This window comes from Phoenix dactylifera, chromosome 15 (assembly GCF_051530095.1).
Source record: "Phoenix dactylifera cultivar Ajwa chromosome 15, Ajwa_hap1_PhDact_Kaust_v1.1, whole genome shotgun sequence".
NCBI classification, from domain to species: domain Eukaryota; kingdom Viridiplantae; phylum Streptophyta; class Magnoliopsida; order Arecales; family Arecaceae; genus Phoenix; species Phoenix dactylifera.
This window is the reverse complement of record NC_143204.1, coordinates 18,958,681-18,985,582: the sequence shown is the minus strand read 5'-3', so window position 1 is coordinate 18,985,582 and position 26,902 is coordinate 18,958,681. Positions and strand designations below refer to the sequence as shown.

Below are 26,902 nucleotides of genomic sequence, written 5' to 3'. Positions count from 1 at the left end.
TTCTACAAAATCGCCAAGCTTGCTAGTACGAAGTCTGAGTGATCCTTCATTCCTATCAATCTTATTCATCTGGAGAGAGAGAAATAAAAATAAATATATATGGGCGACATAGCTCAGTGAGTAAAGCTTATATTATCTTATCGGATCAAGCATAAATTTTTTTCTATCAATGCATCATTTAAAAAAAATAATAGATAGTACAAAATAAAGTATTTCATAATACAAAATATTAAAACAAGTCATAAAGCAAATCATGCATGAACAATTCATTTATATTTTATAAACATGTTCCTAGTTTGTTTTGCAAATAAATACATCAATCATTCTTCTATCATTTAGCCATATTATAGTTCAAAATATTACTATATATATTCATGTTACGGTCATTTTAAACCCATGACAGGACTGTATTCATAATCGACAAAAATTTTTGTTTCGTATGCCTAATTTATATCTGTTGATGGGGCCTGGGTTCACAGTCGATTTTTCAATTCTAGGGATCATATATATAGCTATCTTATAGCCTTTCAATTACTTATATCTTTTTCTTAAAGTATACATATAAATAGATAAAAAATTACTAAACAACATGATCAGATTCGTCTACTATTTTTATTAAAATATTCATAAAATTATATTTTATAATAAAGCATGATTTTTATAACACATATGCTGATCCATAATTAAAAAAAAAAATGTAACTTTTTATTGGCAATATCATATGCATGAAAAATATGATCATTTTTTAAAAAAATAAGGAGTGTAAGATCTACTTATTTTTTTTGTCTTAGACTATCAGACTTCACTAGGCGACTCCGCTAGACCTATTTAAAATATTAACAACAAAGTTAATTTCTAATTGATGATTTTAATAAAATAATATGAGAAGACTTAATTGGGCATACAGTGGTTTCAAATAGGTCAGGTTTAGACGATTTGTTCAATGAATCAGACTCAATCAGACCAAGATCAATCAACAAGGTCCATCAATGGGAGTTTCAGCGACATTCAATAGGGCTGGGGTGATCGGTCCAGTAGGCGGCCTAGACACTAGGGCAGTTTCGGGCCTCTTTTCAGAGATCAACTCGAGTTCATCGATCAAGTCGATGAGACTCAGTTCATGGATCCATGGGTCTTCTTAGAGAGAGAAATAGAAAAATGAGAGAGAAGAAAGAGAGAAAATAGGATAAAAAAAAGAGAGAGATGGCTCTTTCTTTCTTCTTCTTTCTTGTTAAAACATAGGAAGAAGGAGGTGGTTGGTGGTTGTGGTTATGGTCGTGGTCGTGGTAGTCCAGTGAGGTGGCAGTCGGAGGTGGAGACGTGAGGCGGAGGGAGGTCGCCAACGGTGACCAGCTGTTCAAAAACCAAACTAAAAATAGGGTCGAGAAGGAGAATTTCTTGGCTTGGTGTTCTCGCATCCCAGTCCGCTCGCTAGTAGCTGGGGGCTAGGCTTCGACTAGGGACTAATACAGGAAAGCGGCCGATGGCTTTGACGCTGAACATTGACGACCGGCATTGCCGGAAAAAGGAAGAGAAGAGGAGATCAAAGGCGGGACAGGGGAGGGATTTTATAGTGATTTTCGATCGATTTCTTGGCAGAATTCGACTGGCAAAGGGTCAAGAGAGAAAGGAGAGACTGGAGAAGAACGATTCGGAGTTCTTACCAACTCCAGTGAGCATTGTGGCCTCGATTTCCGGTGGGCACAGTGACAAGATTTCATGATTTTGAAGGAAGAAAAGAGAGAGAAAGAAGCTCGATGATTGCCGGTGGAGGTCCATCAATGCAAGCTCTAAATAGGAGTGGAGGCTGGCCCAATGAGGCTGGGCCTCACAATAAGATAAAAGTTCCTATAACTCCCAATCAGTTTGACAACTAATGTAGCAGTTAGTGAGCCTCTAAAAAACATTGCTTGCTAAAGTAATATTTTAGAAAAAGAAATAAAGAAAAAAGAAAAGCGTATCATGAAATCATTGATCAAGTTCCGTACTTGTACCGACACCTTTTTGATCAATACGCTAGCATAACTTTGAAAATATTGGTTGCTACAAGGCTGCCAAGGAACTTCTTATCACTATGTCCGAATTTTTTGTGCCAGGCTGATGAGGCTGCCCTATCTCTTGGATGAATATTAGAACATCAAAGGCACTGGATTGGAAATAATACATGGACTTCTAATTTAGTTAGATTTATGTTGAAAGGAGACAAATAAGCTCAAGCTTTTATCTCACCATAACTAGCTAGTAACTATCATATCCATTCCCAAGTTGAACAATGATGTGCAAGACAAGCTTAAGTCAGCCTTGTAGAATGACCACAATATAATTTCATGTAACATGAGTTAAAAGAAGCGCATGCATTATGTCTGATAAGTGATAACAAGAACATTTCTATGAAATTTGTCCGAAACTTATAGTTTCATCTGAAAAGAAATCTTTTCACGTACTGGGATCACATGGAGCATGCTATCAAGTGCTCCTACTTTTGGATACGTGACTTAGGTTGTTTCTTTCCGTAGATTAATGACAATAGGAGGTTGCGTTCTGTAAGGACATATCGGCTCCACCTTTTCTTGAAATGTTTGGAAAAAATGTTGCTATGGTTGGCCTTATTCATATATAATTTATCATTGCAAGGACAAACTGGGGCCGAGACCTTATTTAACCCTGGTACATTATGGCCGCTGTGTGATGGGATATCCTGAAAGCATAGCCGAAATAAATAATATCAACTTCAATATTTGAACTTTAACCTAACTTTTTTTACAAACTTAGTCTCTGGATATACCTATTCAACTATTTAGTTTACTAGGACATCATATTTTACTCTAAGATTGGTGATACTGGTTAAGATAGTTGACCTGTGGGTGAGTTCTACAAAGGTCAGCTTTAATGAAGCCTTACCATAGCGCTTTTGGACTGAGGGTTGGTACCTTGTGATAGGGAATAGTATGATTGTATAAAAATTGAAATATATCCTCATGTTGATTTATCACCTAATTATGTTGTTCTTGTTTTTTGGGATACAAACTGTAAGGATCCGTGCGGGTATGTGTTTAGTCCCATATCGGTTATTCGCTGGGTAGATCTTGGGTATTTATACAGGATCAAGGAACCCAAATAATACCTTCCGGCTAGCCATTTTGGATGAGGTCCTGGGTTGTTACAAATGGTATCAGAGCGGACCCGGCCCATAACCTATGTGGACTAGGGGACACTGCAACACGGATCCATTGGGACTGACCACGGGTCAATCGTGGTGTTTGTGATTTGATTTGAATAGATATGAACTCTTAGCCTGACGAGGACGTCAGGACTTGAACGAGAGGAGTATGTGAGGACCCGTGCGGGCGTGTGTTTAGTTCCACATCAGTTATTCGCTGGGTAGATCTTGGGTACTTATACAGGATCAAGGAACCCAAATAATATCTTCCGGCTAGCCATTTTGGATGAGGTCCTAGGTTGTTACACAAACATTAGCACCTAAGTAATTTGCTTGATCTGAGTTCTATATGGATCTTTGTTTCAAGCACCTAAAGGGAGTGCCCTGTTGGTTGGCATGTTTGTTGCTATTGTTGAACATGGTGTATCTAAGCATGATGCTTGCAAACAGTAAAATTCTTCTGGATAATGTGATCGAATAGCACTTGCTCACATGCCAACAATCTGGGCACTCTTTTTAGCTGTTTATGGAGTTTTCTCGGAAAAAAAGGGGGTTAGATTCTCAGGTTTTGTCCTCTATTAGGAATGAAGGGATGGTAGGTGGCACTTTTATGATTACATAGATTTTCTGTTGCAGGATTTTAGCTTATTGACCAGGATTAGCTTTGAAATTGTGTAGTTGCAGCTAAAATTGCTCATTTCTGATTTAGCAAAGGATAAATAAGTGGGTGCAATAAATATTGGCTGTAGTGGATTCATTGAATTTAGGCTTAAAGTGAAACATGGATTTGTAATCTGAAATCCCAGCAAAATTGGTTCTCGCCAAGCGCAGACTTCTTATTGCTGCAAGGCACTTCACTCGTTTCAAGAAGCTGATCACGTAACAAAGCTTGAAGGTAAGGTACGAAGTATACTTCTTTTGAGGAAACTGAAGGAGAGAGAGTTTACTTGAGAGCATGGACAGGGAGTGCCGCAGTTTTCTATTGGGTCCAAACAAGCTTTTAGTACATGGTCGGTGAAATTCCACAAAACTAGGATCTACCTTCCATTTGCTTTAGCTAACCTATAAAAGAAGCCTTGAGCTGGTCATAGCTTTCGCTAAATAATGAAGCAATTAAGACAAAGTTTCCGCAAATTCCGCCAAGGAACCATAATCCTCAAGCAACAAAATTTACTTTTACTCCATGAACTCACTTTTCCATCTTCCCCTCCTGACACCTCTCCTTGTCCTTCCCCCCTTTACCTGTTTTCTAACAAGCACCATACTTACTTTGTCTTCTTCTCCCATCCAACAGTTTAATGATAACAATAAAAAAAGAGTCCCAGTTGAATTGAATAACATAAATGAACGTCGTATGGGAGATCAGAAGCACAAGAATCAATTCAAAATATATTAACTGCCTCTCTCTTTCTCTCTCTTCCTCGCTTCAGTCTAAAAGACAAAAGGAGCACTGTTTCCACCCCAAAGAGCCCAAACATATTGATCCCACATCCAAGCCATACAGGCCCCATCTCCACATATCTGAAATCAGAATCATCACTCCCTCAATTAAAAAAGAAAAAAGAAAAAAGAAATCAGAATCATCACACCATTTAATCTTCCAGCTACAAACATTTGTACAAGAAGGAAAAAGAAGCAGACAGCAAAACAACACCTCGTTGGAAAAATAGAATTAGGTCCTCTCAATAGACAGATCAATGAGAGTTAATTAATAGCACTCAGCCAAACTTCCTCTCATACAATGCGTATCCCCCTTCATCTAATTTCCCCACTCCCTGGCTAAGAAAAACAACAGGAGTCTTCCCCTATCAAGCGCCACTCCCTACACAGCCACCAACCTTTTCCTTCAACTAGACCAACAACATCAACAAGGAGAAGAGGAAAAAAAAAAAACAAGAAGAAGAGCTGCTACCACCACTACTGCTTCGCTTGCTACTTCAGTATCATGTACCGTTATCATCGACGTCTTTTAAACTCGCATTCCTCCATATTGCCTCATAGCTCCTGTACGAGTAAGGAAATGACAACAGACAAAACCTAATGTTATAATCTTTAAAAATATAATAAAACTTTATATTATATGTTCAATCTTGTTTTAGGAAAATACATGAAAATATGTTGAAAGTCCAGAAAAAGGAGGAGAAGTCAAGCTACCAAGGATAAAGTTGTTTGAAAGGATTTGAAAAAGCTTGCAGTAACATCGAAGATATCTCATGTGTACAAATAAGAATTACAAAAGGCAAACCCTGATCTTGTTCAGATGTTATCATCAGTACAGAAAGTTGTCCATGAAAATTTATTTACCAACCTGTGCAGACTTTCCAACATGCACGTCTGCAGCCTCCATTGCCCTGTCATTCTTATCGTTCCTTTTGCCCGCAGGGCAGGGGCCCTTCCTGAGCCCAAGGAGCTCCTTCCACCTAATGGAACCCTTTGGTGGCCGGCCGTCGCCATCGCCGTCATGGGCACGGAGCTCGTCCCGGAGGGTGGTCACCCTCTGGGCTCCGGCGCCGTGGTGGTTCTCCTTGAGGGGGAGGAGCCGGCCCTTGAAGAAGAGCTGGTCGGCCGCGATCATGTGGTGGCTGCCCACCGAGAACTCGAAGTTGGGGTCGGGGGGCGGCGCAGGCCCGCGCGGGGCCAGCGGTGGCGGGTCCACGGCAAAGTCGTTGGAGAAGGAGATGCGGGGACTCATCGGCGGAGCCGCCGGCACTCCACAGAAACCTTTGTGCTCCGGATTGAACATGTTAACACATGCCATCAACCTCTCTTCAGTCCCCCTCTTCTTCTCCTCTTCCCCAATGGCAATGGAACAAATGACTCGAAGTAAAAGCTGGAAACAAAAGTTATATGAGCGATGGGGAGGGTTCCATAAAAAAAAAAAAAAAAAAGAGTGATGGGGAGGGTAAGGAAGAATGCACTTTGGCAGTCTTCTACCCCTACTTGGCCTGACTAAATGGTGAGGTTTTCGTGTTTATATATATAGAGAGAGGATGGGAGAGGGGGTGTTATGGATGCATGCATGACATGCTAATGTGGAATGCTTTGGGGTTTGCATCTAGATCTGTCGTATATTGTTATCGCCCATCTTTTTTCTCTATGTGCCATAAAGAATAGACTAAAGTGTGGCACTGTGAAGCTAGCGTCGAAGGATTGGATCGGCAGGGCTGCCACTAATACGAAGGCAGCGGCATCTTCTCGATTGCATACGAGTGGTCCCTATACGAAGGAAAGCTAGCTGTCGGTGGCGGTAAGGAGTTATTTTTGTGTTCCTTGTCGAACAGCCGGTCCTCTCGGTGGTTTTTAATAGCTGCTGTTTATGTGCCAGGAGCCAACTCCGTTACGTTATGGGCAGAACCACGCAGGATGGCACGTATGCGAAAAAAAAAAAAAAAATCTTTGGCGTGGTTGACATGAAAATTCTCTTTTGGACAATGGTAGCCTTGAATTACTCTCCAAAAGAAAAGGGCACACTTCCTTTTAAATTTGATTCAAGATAATATGATGTAGGTCTCACTAAAAAAATAGGAGTAGGTTTTTAGCCATGCTTTGCATTTATTGTCAAGAAGGCTGAGTGTGTAAAGCACCAGTTTTGGATCCTATTCTTGACAAAGTGTTTCTTCCTAAAATGATAGATTGCATTTATATACTCAGTAGCTAGAGTTCTAAATAGTTTATAGACAGATTGATAACGAAATATATAACTACAGATAATGGTCTTATATATATATATACACACACACGCATATATGTATGCAAACGATTGTAGTGTTATGTCATGGTTGTAATGAAATGTAATAGTCATTGTTCGCAAATTGCATCAAAATGTTCTTGCTTTAATTATACATATACTATTTACATAAAATATCATTATTTTATTTAAAAAACATTAATTAAATTCTTCTATTTAACTATGAAAACATTATTTGCTGCAAAAATAGCTAACATCAGTAATAGTTGTCACATAGCACCAAGAAGTCGAAAGTTTTATATCCACAATATGTAATCATAGGATTTAAGTAGTTCGCAATTTGAGGCCCCATGGCTGTTATATGGACATAATTACGGCATTAAAAAAAGATTTGATTCTCAAGAAAGTAAATAGTGAACAGCTGGTATTGGCACTGGGTGGCGGATTGGCTTAGGTGGGCTCAATTTTAGTAAAGTTCATGTTAAGACTATACTTACGATTGAACCTAAAATTTTGGAGGCGTATCATGAATCAAACAAAATAATTTAAGGGTGGGTACGAAGGCGGCATGTGGGCCATTTTCAAATGCCTTCTTTGATTTGCTATTTTGTAATAGTCTAAACCTTTTGATCTGCAATTATTGGTATAGAATATCATATAGAGCAGATTCTTATTTGTACTATAGAATATCTTATAGGATGGATTCTTATTTTGCCATGTTTCTTCCAGCGACCATCTTAAAGAGAAAACCTAGAAGTCAAATAAAGATAGAACTCCTTTTACTAATAGAGTACGTCAATCCCATAACTTCAAAAAATAGAAAAAGGAAACTATACATGTCAAAAGAGATCGTCCACAAAGAAAGACTGTCTCCATTTTTTTTCTTCCTTATCCAGCCTCTTCATTTATCCACTTTCTTATCAAGCTGTTTACCCCATCCACAAAGCCTTCCTTTTTCTTTCTGGTTTCTTTCTTCTTGTAAATTCTTTTTTTTTTAGAATTTTTGCACTAAAGAGTTTATGAAATCTAAGGAATGATATATATAATTCTTATATAAGACAAAGCTAAGAAACTGTGTATCAATACTAATGAACACTATATTATAAAAAATATGCATCGATTTACCTAGAGATGTATATTAGCTTGCAAAATGATTAATTTATTTGGTATATATCACCTGACCATGTATTGTGTACTAATAAAAAGCATATTCTAGAAATTGTGTATTGATTTATCTGAAGGTATATAATGGATCAATGCTACGTATGTATCAAATAAGATTGTAGTATATGTCTCACCGGCTATATAGTGTATACCGGTGAATATGATGTTCTAAAAATTTTGTATCAAATTGTTTAGATATGTGTATTGGATTGCTAGATGACTAATTTGCTAAGTGTGTATCATCTGACCGTGTATTATATATTAGTGAATACCACGTTCTTCAAACTGTATATCAATTTACCTATATGTGTGTATTAATTTGTTAAATCACTAATATTCTTGATATATATGTATTACTTGGTCATGTAGTATGAATCGTGTTTTTTTTCTTTTACTATTTTTTTAATCACGGGACTGATAACTCTGTTAATAAAAGAAGTCTATGACTTTTGGGTTTCTTCTTTAAGATGGGTACTAGAGAAAATATGGCAAAATAGGAAGCCCGTTTTATATTTCTTTCTCTAGTGCCTGCCCCCTATGATTTTTGTTCATTGATAACTATGTTGGCTTGTATTTATTGTACAATGGATTTGACATAGCAAATTTTGGATTAGTGGAGGCATCATGAAACACATGAATCTATGATGAAACTCAAATGGAACGATTCTTATTACCCTCAGACACACACATTTGATCTTAAACTTAATATTTTCACACCTCTCTAAGCTTATTTTGAAACATTCATAAAATTAAACCACATATATCTATAAAGAGCATACTTCCATTTATTCTCAATTTATTGAACTTCTAGTTTTGGATTGCGAGTAATTCTTCCTGATACCAACTTCCATTTATTTATGAGTACCTCACTTTACTAAATCCTACTTTAAAACTTTGGACGCATCATGATACCAACTTAATTCGATCACCATTGCTTTACCCTCAATTAATCTTACTTTTATAGCTTATTTAATATATTCATTTCTTGGTTTGTGCTTCGTATACTCACAACAATCTCACTTTTGTTATATTCAACTTGTTCTCACCACTTGTTTTATATGCTTGGACAATACTCTTATGTCAAACATTTTAGAACTTAACATTGAATAAGAAACAAACTTTACATTATTCACTATGTTAAAGTCCTTGATTTTGTTTTAATCTCAAACGACATATCTCTTTATTCAATCACAAAATATCTTGACTTCAAATTTGATATTTTATTCACTCATTTAGTTTGGCTATCCTTTTTTGCAAGCTCTCCAGTCATATAGATACAAATCCAAAGTCAGTAAATTATCATGTAAATGGAAACATTATATCTTTTTAGGCACTTTTACGAATTATTGATTCCTGAAACATATCACTAGATGTTGTATCTTCTAATAAGCATTATTCATGAATTTTACATTCTGAACATATAAATTTGCACTTGCAGAAGTGATAATAACATGTTGATATGCAAGAATATAATAAGTATAAATGTGACACGTACAATCATACTACTAGCTTTTATTCATCTTAATTATCTAGGTTAATACTTACTATAGCTTTATCAAATATGCTTCCATTGCCTACTTGCACTCTTTGGTTTTACTTGCCTTAACTTATAAAAATTTTCTTTTCTAAATTATATTTTAAGAATTTTGGCTTATCCTTCTATACATTGTGACTATTACAAATCAGGTTATATAACATCTATAAGGACTATTACTTGGCACTCACAATTTTAAGGAACAATGAATTTTTATATAAAATCTAAAGATTATCTAGAATGATACTATTTAACAAAATTTATAAACTATTATAAATATTATGTCAAACTATGCCTAGTTATATATGTCTTATTATATGTCAAACTGTGACTAAGATGTAAAAGCATTATGTATCATTTCCATGTAATCCCTCAATATTTGGATACAAACCAATGCATTGCATATCATTCAAACAACTTTTGTGCAAAGAAGTTCATGCAAGTCCTAGTTTCATGGTATGTGAAAGAGATATATATGAAATATTTTAGTGCAGCATTATAAGCATATACCTTTAAAATTCTCTGATACACCATTTCTTGTAAACAGAATCAAACAAAAATCGAATATGTAAAAAAAACCATGCAAGCATTCATTTGCATTTCTTATAGAATAATAGTGTCGCAAAACCATGCTTTTTTCTGATGGAAGATATATTATGGTTATTAAGAATATCCTACATATGTTACAATCCATGATCTTCTCTCACAAAAATCCCATAATCATACATCTAGATAATCTTATCAAGATTTCAAAACCATATCTTATCTCTCCCCCCCCAAAAAAAGAAAAAAACCAAATCATTAGGTGAATGCAAATATTTAGAAGATGAGGGGTAAAGGGTGCATGGCAAGCCTCTTTCTCTCTCTCTCTAAGCCAGACTTTTCACTACCTAGACATGGGTGGTAATGTCCAAGGTGAGTCCACTCACATATACTCTAAAGTTTAAATCCAACAGATGCGTCATGAATTTATGGGTCCAACATGATGTGGATGCATGCTAATGCCATCACAGGCGTGCTTGATGTGGCAAGTATCTGAGATGTCCAAGACTGGCCTGGAAAGCAAAAGGAGTAAGAAATTGGCCAAGGGTGGTATTTTGATGGGGTCCTTTATAATTAAATCTGTAGATCACAAGAGGGCCACAGGCTTACTTTAAGGAAAGATGGGCTCGGTTGACCGGGCTTTGACTGGTCTTTTATTAGCAAGGCGTGAGCTGGCGATGCCGACAGCTCCATGAGGCCACGTGATCCCGGGAGATCCCTCCCTCTCTGTTTTCCATCACAAAACATGACACCTATGCTATAAAAATTCTGATAGAAAAAGAATTTAGAATTTTTTGGGGGTTTCCTTTTCTTTGTAAAGAGAAAATTTAAAATTGAACAGCCTTCCCCTCTTTTATATTGTCTTCTTTGGGATGAAAGGGTTTGTGGCTCCATGTGGTCACAGGAGCGGCTCCTCCCCCTTGCCTATTGTCCTCCTTTTTCACTACACATGTGAGGGGAGTTTGATGGATAATTACACAAATGTACATGCAGTTGCCTTTGGTCAGCGCTAGCTACATATCTTGATCTACGAGTCATGCAAACTATATCCTATACTGCATACATCAATATGGCTGTGCACCACATTAATCGAGCTGTCTCATTTCTGTGGGCACCATTCACGATGAATCACCAAGACAAGCGCATGATGAACGAGAACTATGACAGTGAGACGACCTGATTGGCGCATGGTGCACAGCTTCATAGTGCTTGCAGTGCAAGATATAATTTATCATGAATCACAAACGAAAATCATGTAAACATCTTAATATTGAACCTTTTTCAGCTAAAGTAGAATTTGTATCAAGATCATGCTTGCAAAGGCAGCTCCATTTGATTTTTGACTAGGATAATTCTTCTAAGACCAGACATGCCAGCTGCCAGCCTCCACCAATTGCATAAGGTTCCACTCCATAGATTTTGAACTTCTAGCTTATCAACAAGAGTGTTGTGGAAAAGTGCAAGGAATACGACCACATGAGGTAGGAGAAAAGTGCTCAGGAAACAATGACCGAAGTCCGAGTGAATGTATTGAAACTCAATTGGATAATTTGAGCGAGCTTGTTGTTGATATGCTACCAAGGGGAGAGATCAACTACTTGTTTTCTTGTTAAATTACAGGAAGTAATCTACCTATTTTCTCGGAAATGGGGTGGTCGTAAAAGTTAGCGTACTGAAGTTGGAATACTATCTTGAAGAGTTTCCTTAAATTGTATTGGAAAATGATGCAGGAACATGTCTTGTCATGATTTGTTTAGACTTAGAGAAATAAACTCCAAGCGATCCTGATGTGTGCCGACTAAACATGTCCAGTTGCAATTTTATTTGGCAGTGATCACCAAACTATGATGCAACTATAAATTTTGAGGAGCCCAATGGGTTGCATTTTCCATACAAAGCCTATATACTTTGAAATGCTCTAGGGTAATTCACACTTAGTGCCTCTTTTTGTGGCTTTAAAATGATATCGAATCGTTAGCTAGGCTGGAGCTAGGATTTGAGTATTGGAAATCAAGGTGGAGATTTCAACAGTGTTATCTTTTACTCCCACCTAAAGGTACGGCTGTCACTCACATGCCCGGGCCAATGGAGGTAGGACACTTGGTGGCAAGGAATAAGAACCAGGTGGAGGTTTAAGGAGTGGTCAAACTGTGGCGAATCTCTCTTTAAGGATAGGAAGAAGCTCGTGACTAGGGGTGCTGTCTTTGTTTTGGTCTCCTGTATTGGTGGCAGGGCTTCCTCTCTTTGGGATTTATATACTGGGGAGAGGCTCAATTTTTAAACGCTTTAAACACTTTAGTAGTCTGAGTGTGATGTTCCCCACCCCAATGTCAGATCCAAAGGTCATGAATGTTAATATATTTCTTCAAAGAGTTGGATGGCTTTCGGTTCATGGTAATACGAAGCCAAGTATATATGCTCAATAGTCTTTTTTGATGTAAGTATGCTCAACAGTCAATGAGCATAGCTACTTTAAAGTTATCTAGCACAAAAAAATGAAACCACAGAATCTTTAAGCACAAGGGATGATGGAGATAAATACAAAAGCTAGCTTGTCGATATTCCTAGGTGAATAACTCAAAGGTCAATAGGCGGAAATGGCTAATTATATTCATGAGCATGCATGTATTTATTTTCGCAAACCACTTGGGTTTATGATACATCCATATACATTTCCTTATTACATTTGGGTTTCTTTCCATGCATGTTTTGACTCTCTCTGTGTTCTAGAGTTAAAGCTACAAATGCGGAAAATGAGGGCTTGTGGAGCTTGACTATATGCCCTTATTACTCTCGTTGAAGCTTAACCTTATGTTTCATATGGCATTTGGTCTTGTGCTGCATTCATGTGCTCTGTCCACATTAAATTCTCAACTGGCTTTCTAAAAATTCTGATATTAATAATCCATCCGATGGTTGGGCTTATGATCTGCATATAGTTCTCTTAGGGATTTATGGGGCATTCATGTTCTTAGTCCAACCTTACTTCATAAAACATTAGCATGCAGGTCTTTTGGTAACACTGGCGTACCTTCTTGATCGATCCATATATGCGACATTTTGCTCTCGATCGCTTGAGCCTGATCTTTATGTGCATGCAACATTTGGGATTATTATTTCTTGAAGGCTTTATCTGTGTCACACTTCAGTGTACCAGAAGAAACAAAAAATATGTAATCTTCTGGGAGGGCACAAGGCCCAAAATTTGTTGGGGCCTAGGGTTCACACACGCTCCTCTTCTACGAAGATTCATAAATTGTTACAACTAATTAATGGGCTCAGCAGTTAATGTTCTACGAAGGTTCACGAGATGATGTCTCTTGAGAAGCATATACAATATTTTAAATCTCTGTTTGATCTACAATATTTGAGGTTGGCATGCACATCTAGGGTTCCACAGTTTAGCATCCATACCTATAGGTTTGAACGAGCCCAAAGAAGTCTCTGCGTGGGCTTTCTCCGATTAGTGTCTAGGTTCATTTGAGTCTGCAGTTTGGGCCTGCCCGAGCCCTGATTGTATTGTGGAGTTTTGGATTTTTATTATTTTTATTAATATTATTTGCTTTTCTTTCATCTCGATGCTAGTACAAGGAGATATGCAGGTCTGTGTTTAGTCCCACATCGGATATGCATTAGGTAGATCTTGGATGCTTGTACAGAATTAAGAAATCTAAATAATACCTTTCACTAGCCTTTGGACGAGGTTGTGGCTTGTTGTAGTTAGGATGAGTATTTTTTTGCCATTCATTACCTTCTAAATGTATGGACGGAGATGTGTTGGTTGGCTTTGATTTTATTGGAGTTTTGGATTTTTATTATTTTTATTAATATTATTTTGCTTTTCTTTCATCTTGATGCTAGTACGAGGAGATATATATACAGTTCTCTGTTTAGTCCCACATCGGATATATATTAGATAGATATTGAATATTTATACATAATTAAGAAATTTAAATAATACCTTTTGGCTAGTCTTTGAATGAGGTCGGGGCTTGTTATATTTAGGGTGAGGTTTTTTGCCATTCATTACCTTCTAAATGTATGGGAGAAGATGTGTTGGTTTGGCTTTGATTTTATTTCTGTATTTTCTAGAGGTGCGGTCTTGTTCTGTAGGCTCGAAGGAGGTCCAATTAATAAATCAAGCATTGCATGGAGTTTTTTTTTTTTCGGGCTACCTGTTGTGATCAGGTTTGTTTCCCTTCAATATTGTTTTTTCTACTTTATGAATTGGAATTTAATTGCATTGTTGTTATTGTTTAAGATGCATTGTTTTTTTTAAAAAAAATTAACTTTGGACATCTGCGTGTATATCTGTATGTGAATGCTGAATATTATATATTTTATGGTATTTTCATGATCTACATAACCATAATTTACTTGCTGTTCCTCATCGGTTACTTTAGCTTATTTTTTATTGTGCATTAAATGAAATGCTTTGTGTTGGAATGTTTGGATTTACACTTTTTATTTTCTTAGAATTTCTTTAAAGGGCGAGGGTACGTGTTCATGTTTTTTTCCCCTTAGAATTACTAATCACTTTTTTCATTAAAAACCATGGTCTTCCTAAAATATTCTCAATAGTCATCAGAATGACGTCACAAATTGTTCCATCTTTGAATTTGCCATTGCCAATGGAGAATGATGACATTATTGCTACATGGCAATCATTTCAAAGTCATTCAGTCATGAAATATATGGAGATGGTTTTGGAGTTGCCTTCAAACTAATTTTTCAAATCAATTTAGTCATAGCCATGTTTTTACTATTAATTGTATCATATAAGTTTTTGTTGCGTGTTATGTTATTTCATGTTATTTCAGAAGATGATGGCATCGTGGATCTTTATTAGGATTTTCGTAACAACCCAGGACCTTGTGTTGGAACTTTAGCTTTGAATAACATAGGTTCTTATAGATTCTTTAAGATTGGAAATATAAAGATAGAAGAAAATAGGGAGAGAATTAAGATAGACTTAAGAGGAGAAGAAGAAGGGAAAGTTTGGAATTTGCAATGATAGATAAATATCTCATAATTTTCAAAACGAAAGATCCCTCATAACTTGAGGGTGTCAATAAGTAGGTGAAGTCATTGGGGGGTTGCATGGGTAACTAGGATCGAAGTTTTGAGTCTTGCCTTAAACAAAGCTCATCATCTCAATGGATTTCAACGGGCTTTACCATTTTCTTCTCCAAAAAAAGAATTCATTACTCTTCTTTTTACTAGCTACATAAATAGATCCCAATCATACAAATCCTGTACTTCTTCTAGTCTTAATTCTACATCTAATTAACAGAATCTTGAGTCCTAATATGAGCAAAATTTTAAAATTAGAAACAAACCATCATAAATTGTAGTTAAATTAATGCTTTGAGATCTTTCTTCCCCGAAAGCGTCAAGGTTTGGCCGAGAGATGTGAGATATCAATTGTTGATATCGATACAAATAGAAAATTTCACCTTCTGGATCATATAGACTAATGAACTTTGACCGGTTGATTTAATCGATTTCCAGATCTGTCATACACCAAACTTTTCTTTCGCTGAGAAGTTTATCGTGTAAGGCTCCTCTAGAATTTCTTAGAGATGGAACAATCATTGAAGAAATGCAATAAATTTGGCAAGAGTTTCCACATTGAATAATTTTATTGCTTACACCTGCACTGAAGATGTCCTATTAACATTATGAGTTGCAAGATCAACCGCTTTAGAGGGGGAAAAAGAAAGAAGCCTTAACACTTTGGCAACAGCGAATCAAAGACACAAAACTTAAAGGCTTCTTTAGCCCACCCTCAACCCTTACCAATTGCAAAACATATGGCCCGTAGATGGAGAAATTAAGAGAGCTCTCAATAGGAATCGTAATCATAAATCTTCATATGAAGATGTTGTTGTGCATAGCTGACCAGCTTGCTGATCTCCTCCTTATCTACCACTCCATTTCGATTGACATCAGCTTCCTTGATACCTTGTCGAGCCTTCCACCATGAGAACCATGCATGCAAGCTATGAAGAGCACGATGCAGCTCTTCCTTGCTTATCCGGCCATCATGGTTCGAGTCAAACTGCCTTAACCACGCCTTGAACTCTCCTATAGTCATCTCTCTCTGCGGCAGCACCCGTAAACAAATGAAGGCCATCTGATCTCTCTCCCTTTACCTTCAATCGAACCAAACTCGAACTAACAAGTGTTGCAATATGGAGGGATGGAGAGCAATAAGCATGAGGATTTAATGCATGGACGGTTTATTTGTAAACACACTGATGGCCAAAGTTGTTCTGGGCGGTGGATTTGACCAAGAAGAGGTTTTTTGGACTTTGAATAATGGAGGCCGAGAAACAAATGACGCTATGGAGGTGTGAGGGAGAAGAGAGTTCGGCAACGTTTAGTCTTCGATTCTTGGCAGCTCCTTTATTCGCCATTCTCTTTTCCGGCATTGAATAAAAGGAAAAGTCAGGTTGGTAGGTAGTTTGGTTTAATATCTTGTGAGGGGAATTGGAATATTGGATGGAGGGGAATGGGATTCTTTTCACTGCCTATGGTCATAGGACACGATGAGTTTAGCATAATATCTGATTAGTTTTCATCTAGGCAAAGACATACCTGCTTCCCAATTGAGAGCTGGACGTCCTTTGCGAGCATATATATGGGCAAAAGGAAATTTTGGAAGGATTGGTGATATAAGTTGTTAAACTTGTCATGTCTCTCTTAGGTTCGAATATTTTATTTTATTTTTAAGTTTTTATTTATTTATAATTTTTTCATATTTTTATGATTTCTACGTTGTTTCTTGAAATCTGAATCTCATTTAATTTAGTTATATAAATATCACTAAAATACATTAAAAGGTGCCAACGTAGACATTGGGGTCGGTTGGATATAACCTTGACAGCAGGGATTGCTAATGCATCCAGCGATGCCTAATTTGTTATGGAAAGTCATCACGAACGTAGGTTCAACGGCAAATAATGGTGCAAATGCGCCATGCGCCAACTTCTTAATTTTAATAGACCCACATTCATGAATAACGTGGAGCTTTTTACACTAAACCCATTTTTTTATAAAAAAATTATAAAGAAGTACCATAGCATCTTTCTTTTTATTTTTATTCCAACCTACTTAGCGTGTCGCTGGAACGCGTCCACACTCTGCATGTACATGTATTAATTAATATTAGATGTTTTTATCAGGGCAAGTAGGAAACTACTTGCTGGGCTGTTGAAACTTATCTTCTTAGCAACATCACTGAACTTTCCTGAGGAAGAAGTCGAATTTAAGAGCTATATTAGAATGTGGATGCTTTTGCTTCTTTCTATACTCTTGACACATCAACCGATATATATGGTCCAGCCTGGGTTTGCGTATAATAGCGGAGACTATTCCCAGGGCAACTTCTTCTCCACCTGGAAAAAATATTATCTTTTCTGAGGATTTCTTTTTTGCTTGGAAATTCGGAACTCGTAACGCGGTTTGCTTCGTCTTTTGCGACAGATTCCACGAAAATCGTGCAGTCCTTGTATTCTTCCTCTTCTTTTTTTTTCGTGCTTCCCTTTCTACATCTGCTAGTCCAACCTGATGATCTCCATGGAATTAAGTACGGAGTATATATATATATATATATATATATATATATATATATATATATATATATATATATATATATATATATATATATAATTGAAGCTTCTTAAGAATTCACATCAAGGTGAAACTGGTTTCAGTTGGATTAGCAGGGATAGTATAAACACGGAAATCTCATGCAATTTTATTTTTATTTTGCTTTTTGGCAAAACTTCATAGAAAGCGACATTTTCGCTGGCCTATAAGTGAATGTTGCGATTGGAGAAATATATTTCAGCTGTGTGAGATGTTTATGTTATTTTCACTGAGTGAATAAGATTTTTGCGGTATTAAATTATGCTCATTCGGGATGGAGTGGGTTGAATCCACCTATTGGAATGATTTTCATGCTCAGTCTTAAGCTACTAGTTTTTTTAGTATTGGTATTTAAATAACATATATGCTAGATAAGCCATTGTGTTGCTCAACATAACATGTGTTCAATTTGACAATCAATGTCATGTATTGTTTGGAAAATGTTAAACATTGTCCATCGGATCACTGCTCAGTTTACTCATTTGATGTGAAAGCCGTCGATCGCCTGAGCAGTAGATAGGATCCGATTGATACAATACGGTAAATTGAGCGGCGACATGGTCAGTAATTGGTAGCATTACTCAGTGTTTAAAGTGAAATCGATTTATTTATCAAATTTTCAGTGGTTAGTTAGCAACCAGTGTAGGTTAGGTTATAAAGTCAGAATTTTCTTGAAATTAACATCATTGCATGCATCGCATTTATAACCAAGTTGTTCGCTGCCAAGTTTATTAATTGGACTTTGAGCCTTTCAAATGATTTGCATAGCCCACCAATCCGGTTCATATTATATCCTTCCTATTTTTGCTTCAAGAGCCCGTCATCTACGGAGTCTGGTGTCTGGGTACACCTTCTTGTCAGGTGCTTCTTTGGCCAATGTCTTAAGCTCCACTCTCGTTTACAGCCAAACATGTTTAAAATTCAACTACATATAACCTCAGACTTCAATCTAGAGAGGATACAGAACTCACCTAGGACAGTTATTTCCTTTTCCCAGAACATTTATTTCACTCAATATAGAGTTTCTGAAAAGTCTGTATATGGTTCCTGGTCATTCGTGTCTTATCCAACTTATCCAGAAAGTGCCTCCCCAATTTGAAAGAAGATTTGTTCCTATCCTCCAATTATTTATTCTAACATTAAATGCTGTGTAAGTGATGGGGCATCTATTAGACCCATGGCTGTCATCTATGCCTTTAGCGTACACTCGGTTGCTGAATTTGACTTTTGTTAACACTTTGCGGCTACAAGGCTTCATGGTTAAAAACCTTATAATCCTTCAAAATAAAATAAAATAAATAAAATCAGCCTTTTATTGCACAATTTTTTTCAAACGAGTTAAGCAGATAAAATTCTGCCGATTTCTATACTAGGTGGTGACAGATTAGGTTAGGGTCCATCTTCTGGTTTGAGTGTCCAGCTATCTAATTTTTATAGGCTTTTTTTATTCAAACCTAGGCCAGTTCAGAGTATTGCTTGAGTTTGGAGAGTAGGAGTCCATCTTAGAGTTAGTTGTTTTATTTATGTGGAAATTAGTCTAGCCATTGAGAGCTGTATTACATTGGCGTGGTTGCTACATACCAAGCCATTGTGATATATACCTAGATGTTGAGGAGTCCTTATCTTATATTATACTTCAATGTCATGTAGTATCTCAAGTTTGGAGGCAAGTCCCACTTCAGAATTCATCTATTTTCTCATCTTTTTCTCTTGATGCTTTTGTGCATTCTATTAGAGAGAGATGTTTCAGTAATAGTAGAAAGGAGAAGGCAATTTTGATTCACTATATTGTCTGTAATATTTGGTTGGCAAGGGATCATCGCATCTTCCAAGGTATGGGATAGAGTGCTAGGTTAATTCTATTAAAAGCCTTCATCTAGGCTCATGAATTTCTTTAGGCGACCATTGCAAAGAAACCTTTGATAGTAGAGGCAACTCGTGGCTCTCCCTATGCAATTCTACGTCCTCATAGTTAACTTGTTTCTCTTAGGAGCCACAATCCCTCTATTTTTTCAAAGTAAATTTTGATGAGAGTGTGATGGAAAAAGGGGCTTTTGCCATAGTAGGCTTATTATACGAAGTGCTGGTAGTGCACTACTAGTTACAAGCGGTGTTAGGATTTTTGATACTACAGTTCCAATGACAGAGTTACATATAGCTTGGAAAGGTTTGAATTATGCTATATACACATTAAGAGCTTTACAGATTTATTTAGAAAGAGATTCTATGATAGTTATTAGATGACTTTTTGATCCACCTCCTATTGACATAAGAGTTCATCTATTCTTACAGGATTGTTGGTTATGATACTCTCACTGCTATTAATTGAGGTTTCACATATTTACAGAGAAGCTAACAGTGCAATTGATTAGATGACATCTTATGTGGCAAGATCTATATTATGGGTTTCTTTGATATATCATCCTATTCAGCTTTTTGATATTTGATTTTTGGATTCCCACGAATATATTTATACTAGATTAATTTAACCAGCTGCCATTTTTTCCTCTTAAGGTTATATAAGCATCTTTGAAATCGGCAATAGAGTAGGTTAACCTAACTCTCTCACTATATATATTGAAGAAATACTCTAAATCCATATTAAAGACATAGAGACTATGAGTCAAGTCATCAATTTAAATTAAACTCGGGGTTGATCAAAATTAAAATATATTTTTGGTGAACTGGTGCTCAACTAAGCCATAAAGTATCAGCTCCCTTGGACCATATCAAGTCAATGGTTTTAGCACTCCAATAAAGGGACACACCATGTGCCTTTCTGGGGGCTAGCGACGGAAGCTGCAATCCTTACACAGCTTTCAAACCATTCCCTAAACCAAGAGATGCATCCCTCCCATCCTCCCCAAGCCTATGAGCATAAACATGGAGTGACAGTTCCTGTAACGGCGCCGCCGGAAAATCACATCCCTCCATATACTTCTCCGGCCATGTACGCTCCACCTCAGAGGGGTCTGACACGGTGGTCGACGGGCCTTTGCCATTGCTTCGATGATCCCGGCAACTGTAAGAGAAGGACTATCCTTTGATGTTTCACTTGCCAATGCTTTTAATGTTTCCAAGAACTCTAATTAATGAGGTGAGATTCTGAACTTGTGTCTCTTTTTGGTTCCATGGTGAAGGTTTGATCACTTGCATATGCCCATGCATAACGTTCGGGCAGGTTGCAGATATTGTGGACCGGGGCACTTGCCGTAAGATAATCCAATCTATACCTTTTCTTCTTCCTCTACTTCCTCTAGGTTATTTGGTGAACAAATTGGTAGATTTCACAGCGCTTGTCATCATTAGTCTAGAGGGTTTTAGGCCCTTTAGACCTTTTTTTTTTTTTTTTGCAGCCCCTCATTGTCTTCTCCTCAGGGCTCAGCTTGATAAGACTCAAATATATTTATACTATATAATTTATATTTTACAAATAATGGGCTGTTGGATTAAAACTTTAAAAGCTTACATATTTGAAGCCAAACAAACATACACATATGGAAGTTTGGTAGCAGATTTATGCCTATAATATTACTGGTGGATCCTACCTTCCTCAAAAGATTACTTGGCTTGGTTGGAGAAAAGGAGCTTATAATGTTGGCATTGATGCAGCTTGCGTGGCGAGTGGGATAGCTTATGGGCTACTACTGGGTTTCACAGGCCTTGGGTGCTTGTATTCATGCCTCTACCGTTCCAAATTGAGAGGTCAGTACGACTTGGAGGAGGGGCCCCTTCCTGACTGCCTCGTCCATTTTTGCTGTGAGCCATGCGCACTATGCCAAGAATATCGGGAGCTTAAGAATAGAGGTTTCGACATGGGAATTGGTGAATCTCTATCCTCCTCCTCAGATCCTTTTTTTTTTTTTACGTAGAATCATCCTTTTCTATTGTAAGGTAACATGTTATCATATTCATGGCAGCAATTTTCTTCTCCGCAACCATTTTCTGCTTATTAAGCTTGTTTATGAGCTAGTACATGTTTAACTCGGAATTCTACTAAAATTTAGCTTGCTCAATTAGTAAATGAACTAAGTTGGAGCTAGGCTTGGCATGTTTGAGTTCGTATCAATAAAGCTCAAATTATAATTATATAAATAATTAAACATACATCATATATTATTTTAATTATTGTTTTGTACATCAAGACATCTTATATTATTTATCATTTTATATTATTGTTGTTATTATAAATGATTTTAATTAATATAAAAAATTTCAAATATAATGTAATATACAATGAGGATGAACAGCTTAAAGTTTGTATAAGAATGTTTTAAGGGATCCTGCTTCTCACTAGGTCTCCTGTTTGGCTCAAAAAAAGGATCTGGCTCAAGCTCAGCTTTCGACACCTCCCTCTCTCCTATGGATTGAACTACGTAGGTCCACAATGACAGGAATAAGTCAAGATAATAAGCTAGTTAATTACATAAATAATTAATATTGAGGGGATTGAAAATCAGGATGTCTGGAAAGCCCAATCTTTGATACTATGTTAAGTAATCATTCAATCATAAATTGATAAAAAAAGGATTTATTTAATAGGAAAAGTAGGATTTTGTTGAAGGACCTCCTATGGTGGGAATTTGGAAACCAAATTAAAAAATAACTGGAGAACAAGAAAAATATAAAATTATTGGAAAATTAGCTAAGAAATTTCGAAATGTTAGGGGTTTTTGATAACGATTATCTCCACCTTGTACTTGACTGGTAAAATTGTGCCTAACTTTGCGAAGTTTGCAAAATTACCACTCTATTTTTTTTCCCAAAGGATTCACGATAATCCCTCCATTTTACTTTTGTTTCAAAAGTGTCCCCTTCACAAATCTCCTCAAATTCACCTTTAGAGAAGCTGCAAAATATAAGAATAAGATATCAATTATAACCCCATCAAATTCACCTTACGTGATAAGTTCTTCTATTTACATAGGTTCATGGCTTCCAATGAACTCAAATGTTCACCACTAATTTCCCCTAAAATTGTGCACCTTCAATTAAAAGACTTCATTTACAGGTGGTTGAAAAAAGATAAAATGGAATATAAACCTTGAATTTTATCAATTTTGCTTATTCAATATTAGATAGTTTAATAAGGGACACACTGCTAGCTTACATCAATAAATAAATACATATAAATTTGCATGTAATATATGTTTGATTTAAAAAAAAATTAAAGAATGCATAATGGTGCGAAAAAATGGAAGCTCAGTTTTGGGGCATGGGAGTCTATTAACATTTTGAATTGAATTGCCTAACACAACAACGACATGAAGAATTATTTGTATTTCCCATATAGCTTGAATTTGACTAAAGCTAGAGAATTAAAGAACTATACTTGATTTGGATCAGAGGACAAACTCTAATTCGGACTAGGAAAGGGTCCACAAAACTAATCCTAGTTTGACTTGATGAGAATCAAAGGAAATTAAAGCCCCAGTTTGATTTAATTAGCAAAGAACTAACTCTAACGTGAGCTTAAATAGTACCAAAGAACCAACGCTATTTAGTTTTTAGGAGCGTTAGATAACAAAAATTAGCATGAATTTGACAAGAAATGCAGTATAAATTTTAGTTTATATTTGACTGGAGTCGAAGGACTAACTCTGACTTGAGTTTAACTAGAACTAGAGGACTAACTCTAGCTATATGAGGAAGGTTGGCAAGTAAATCTTAATATATCAAACCAGCAATTACTCCATATTTTGGTTCTTAAGTCCAGATGTAATTTGGGTCTCTTCCTAAAACAATCCAAATGTGCCTTAAGTGATTCAAATGTGATATGGACTATAAAGCCACTTTTTATGTTATATGTGTCTTTTCTAAAGTCGACGAGGCCCACTTGTGGGTGGTTGGCTTTTCAGCCATGAGCTAACTTCATGGGGGTCCATGGTGCATAATTGAGGCCTTTGCAAAAAGTGGACCTAATGGTCCTCACATTGAGCTTAATTTGATCTTGATTAGGCTGTGGATCACATTTGACTCAAGTACAACCTGCTCAAGCTCAGCTTGGTTTGAACTTTCTTGACTTAGGTTTTACCACCTCATATGCACCATTTGTGTCATGCTTACGTGGGCTGGCCCTTTTTTGATCGAGGTATAAACCGGTTTAGTCATCTTGGTCTCTTTGGATTGAATTTGACCCATTAAATTTGATTTAGGTGAATCCGCTCACATTGGGTTTGATGTTTTTCTTTGATTAGTTTTTACCCTTTCAATCTGACTGCAAATCCATTCTTTGTCAACTTGGTTTGAATCCACTTGCCTTTGTTCCCGGTTCTTGTTTTGGTTGGTTTCAAACTTGCATGACTTAAAGGTAGGTTCCAGGAACTCTACCTTGATTTTCAGCTCATGAACTGATCTGAATTGGGCTCGACCTAATTGAATTGATTTGTGCTAGATGCTGTTGAAGTCAGGAGCATCAGCAGAAGTAGCAGTAATAGCAATAGGAGCAGAAGCTTTGACAGTAGTATCAATAATATAAGTTTTGCACTAGAAGTAGTAGTACCGATGAATCTTTAGGCTTAGGCTAATTTCATTTTTAATATCATAATAATAATAATAATAGCGGTAACAGTAATAGTAGTGGTGGTGATAATGTGGGTGATGATGGCAATAGTGGTATTAGCGGTGGCAATGATGACGATGATCATCCAACCTTGCCCAATTAGGGGTTTGGCTTTGTGGATCCTAATATGCCAGGTATTTCCATCTTAAGTCAAGTACCTTAGTAGTTAATTACACATATCAAATTTAGATTCATATCATATTTAATTTTGATATTTTTTTTGATTAGTTATCTACCTAATACCAACCCTCTATCTTTTTCATCCACGCTAGGACATATAATGTATCATGTTAACAAGGATATAACAATGAGAATGCTATATTATTACTAGTTGTAATTGCATGCTACTTGAGAGGCTGCACTAGTTAAATTCCATAACCTTAGTCTGCAAATGTGTAGTTTAAATAATATTGTTTGCAATGCACATTTGGCAACCAACGAATCCAATTGTTATTTATGAGGCCCAAGAACGACTTGCATACCTCCGGACTGTTGTTAAATCACAAACCTGCTTACGTAATGACAACCCATGTAATGATTTGTCCTCTGTATAGTAACGTGACAATTAATGCAGAGGGATATGAATTACCAGCTAATTAAAGCCTTTTATATGTGTTTATATGTGAAGGTTGGAATGCGAACGTGGACCGACAGAGGCGTGGGGTCATGGGAGCTCCGGCCATGGGAGCTCCGGTCGTGGGAGGAGGCATGACAAGATGATAAGAGGACATGATATTTTCTTTGTTCTTTCCTTGGTGCCATTGCTTTTGTTTTGGGAGCCTCATGCATTTCTATTCTGATATAAATATATATATGTTTTTATGAAACAGTTTCCTCATAAAAATGTTTGTATGTAACAGTGAAGAACATCGGGTTATTAGCTAACAGACAAAATCTTCTCTTTTTCTCCACTGGTTTCTTCTTATTTGATAATTGAGATATCAAGGTTGATTTCAGCGTATAAAGCAGAGTCCCACGACTCCTGGGCTCTGGGCTCCACATGTATCAGCTTAACTGGCCATACACCATCTGCATCGCATCAATATTGCCTCTTATTGATGTTCTTTTGGATCTTCTCCAAGATTTTCGCAAGGGAACTCTTAAAAGGTATCTTTGGATGCAAGAAGAACTGCTAAGAGAACCTATTTTTCTTAAAAATCTAGTTTCCTACCTATCTTGTTTCATGAGAGAGTTCATAAATTCGGAAAGCTTATCTGGAGAATGGAATTATTTCTTACTGGCACTTCAAAAAGGGAATTATTTCTTACTGTGAGAAATCAAAATCAGAAGGAGCAATATTTGAGCTAGATTTTGACAAGGCTTTCAGTAAGCTAGACTGATCGTTTCTTTTGGATTTGTTAAAAGCAAGAGGTTTCCCCGCCACCTATGTTGTTGAATGGATTAGATGTTTACTCCTTTCGTCCTTTATTGGTGTTCTTGTTCATGGTATCCCAGGCAAATGCATTCATCGTAGAAGAGGGGTTAGACAAGGTGATCCACTCTTACAGGAACCTCCTTTTCTCTTTATTTATTTATTTATTTTTGATTGATGTCATAATGAAACCAGAAATTTGTATTCTGACTGTTGATGTACTGTAAGCTCTTACAACGGGCTGGTAATGTTGGAACGATCGTTGGCAATATATCCAAAATTGTAGACGATTCGATTCTTTTATCCAATGGTTCATTATTGGATGGCCGAGCCTCTGAAGATGTTCTGGACAAACCGGCTGTAAGAAATGAAAAGAAGAGAAGGGCCCTCTGTAATGTTACTCCTGTGAGAAAGGGCAGACTCGAAGCTATTTGAGTGATGGGCAATCCTGGTATCATATCCCCTATGCATTCTGGTTTCATCGAGTTCTCCTCTCCATGGCAACGTTCTGGCAACTGAAACTCCAGCTCATTCCCTCAGCTTCTGTCGTTCTTGGAAATCTCATCATCCATGCTTTATGCAACTAAGGCTCTCTGCTCCAGTCCCAAACCAGAGGTTCTGTAGATTCCTTGGTTGCCACCACGTATTCTCTCCGTTTTAAGCAAGAGTTCATAAATATATTGATAGCTTATCTTATCACCTTGGTGCAGATTATTGAAAATCCTCGCTGACTCCAACTTTAGGTTTAGAGCCAGACGAATTTTTCCATTGTGATGAGATGTGTTGTTGTAAAATAATTATCATGTGATTCAGGGGTCGATGAGAGTTGAGGTGCAATCTATCATAAGAAGTTATAGCGTGTTAGTAGTTACATAACTTGTCGAAGTTTTCATTATAAGAAGGTAAAGTGTATCATAAGAAGTTTTAAATACATAACTTGGCGAGACATGGTGGCATCCTTGACGTCGGTATGGAACTGTTGCTGATTTATGAAGTACCAACGATGCACTACCTTGGCATGGTCCCGAGTCCCTTTATTAAGATGCGGTCCCAGAAAAATCATGAAATTTCAAATTTTCTCCTTATCTATCTATAGCCAAGATTGTATAAGTAATTTAGAAAAACTAAAGTAGAAGGGCGTTTTCAAGATTAAAAAAAAGTAAAGACAGTATTTAGAAGCGGAACAAGGGGGAATAAAAGTGTCATAACCTCCTTATTCTACTAAA

General features: G+C 36.8%; 3 protein-coding genes across 3 annotated transcripts; 1 reads left to right on the top strand and 2 right to left on the bottom strand.

Annotated features, from left to right (window-relative positions):
* Positions 1–4,798: 4,798 nt before the first annotated feature.
* LOC103712500 (uncharacterized) lies at positions 4,799–6,122 on the bottom strand. Its single transcript, XM_008799038.4, has 2 exons — positions 5,469–6,122; positions 4,799–5,164 (listed from the first exon to the last, which is right to left on the bottom strand). The coding sequence occupies exons 1-2, from the start codon at positions 5,916–5,918 to the stop codon at positions 5,156–5,158; spliced, it is 459 nt and encodes a 152-aa protein (XP_008797260.4). The 5' UTR covers positions 5,919–6,122; the 3' UTR covers positions 4,799–5,155.
* Positions 6,123–15,185: 9,063 nt separating this feature from the next.
* LOC148699916 (calmodulin-like protein 5) lies at positions 15,186–16,618 on the bottom strand. The gene has a single exon (XM_088711842.2). The coding sequence runs from the start codon at positions 16,223–16,225 to the stop codon at positions 15,935–15,937; it is 291 nt and encodes a 96-aa protein (XP_088567968.1). The 5' UTR covers positions 16,226–16,618; the 3' UTR covers positions 15,186–15,934.
* A 3,895-nt stretch (positions 16,619–20,513) lies between these two features.
* On the top strand, positions 20,514–25,215 carry LOC103712501 (cell number regulator 1-like). The gene is made up of 4 exons (XM_008799039.6): positions 20,514–20,766; positions 20,883–20,954; positions 21,355–21,567; positions 24,933–25,215. Exons 1-4 carry the CDS (start codon positions 20,586–20,588, stop codon positions 25,022–25,024), a joined length of 558 nt encoding a protein of 185 aa, XP_008797261.4. The 5' UTR covers positions 20,514–20,585; the 3' UTR covers positions 25,025–25,215.
* The last annotated feature ends 1,687 nt before the right edge of the window (positions 25,216–26,902 follow it).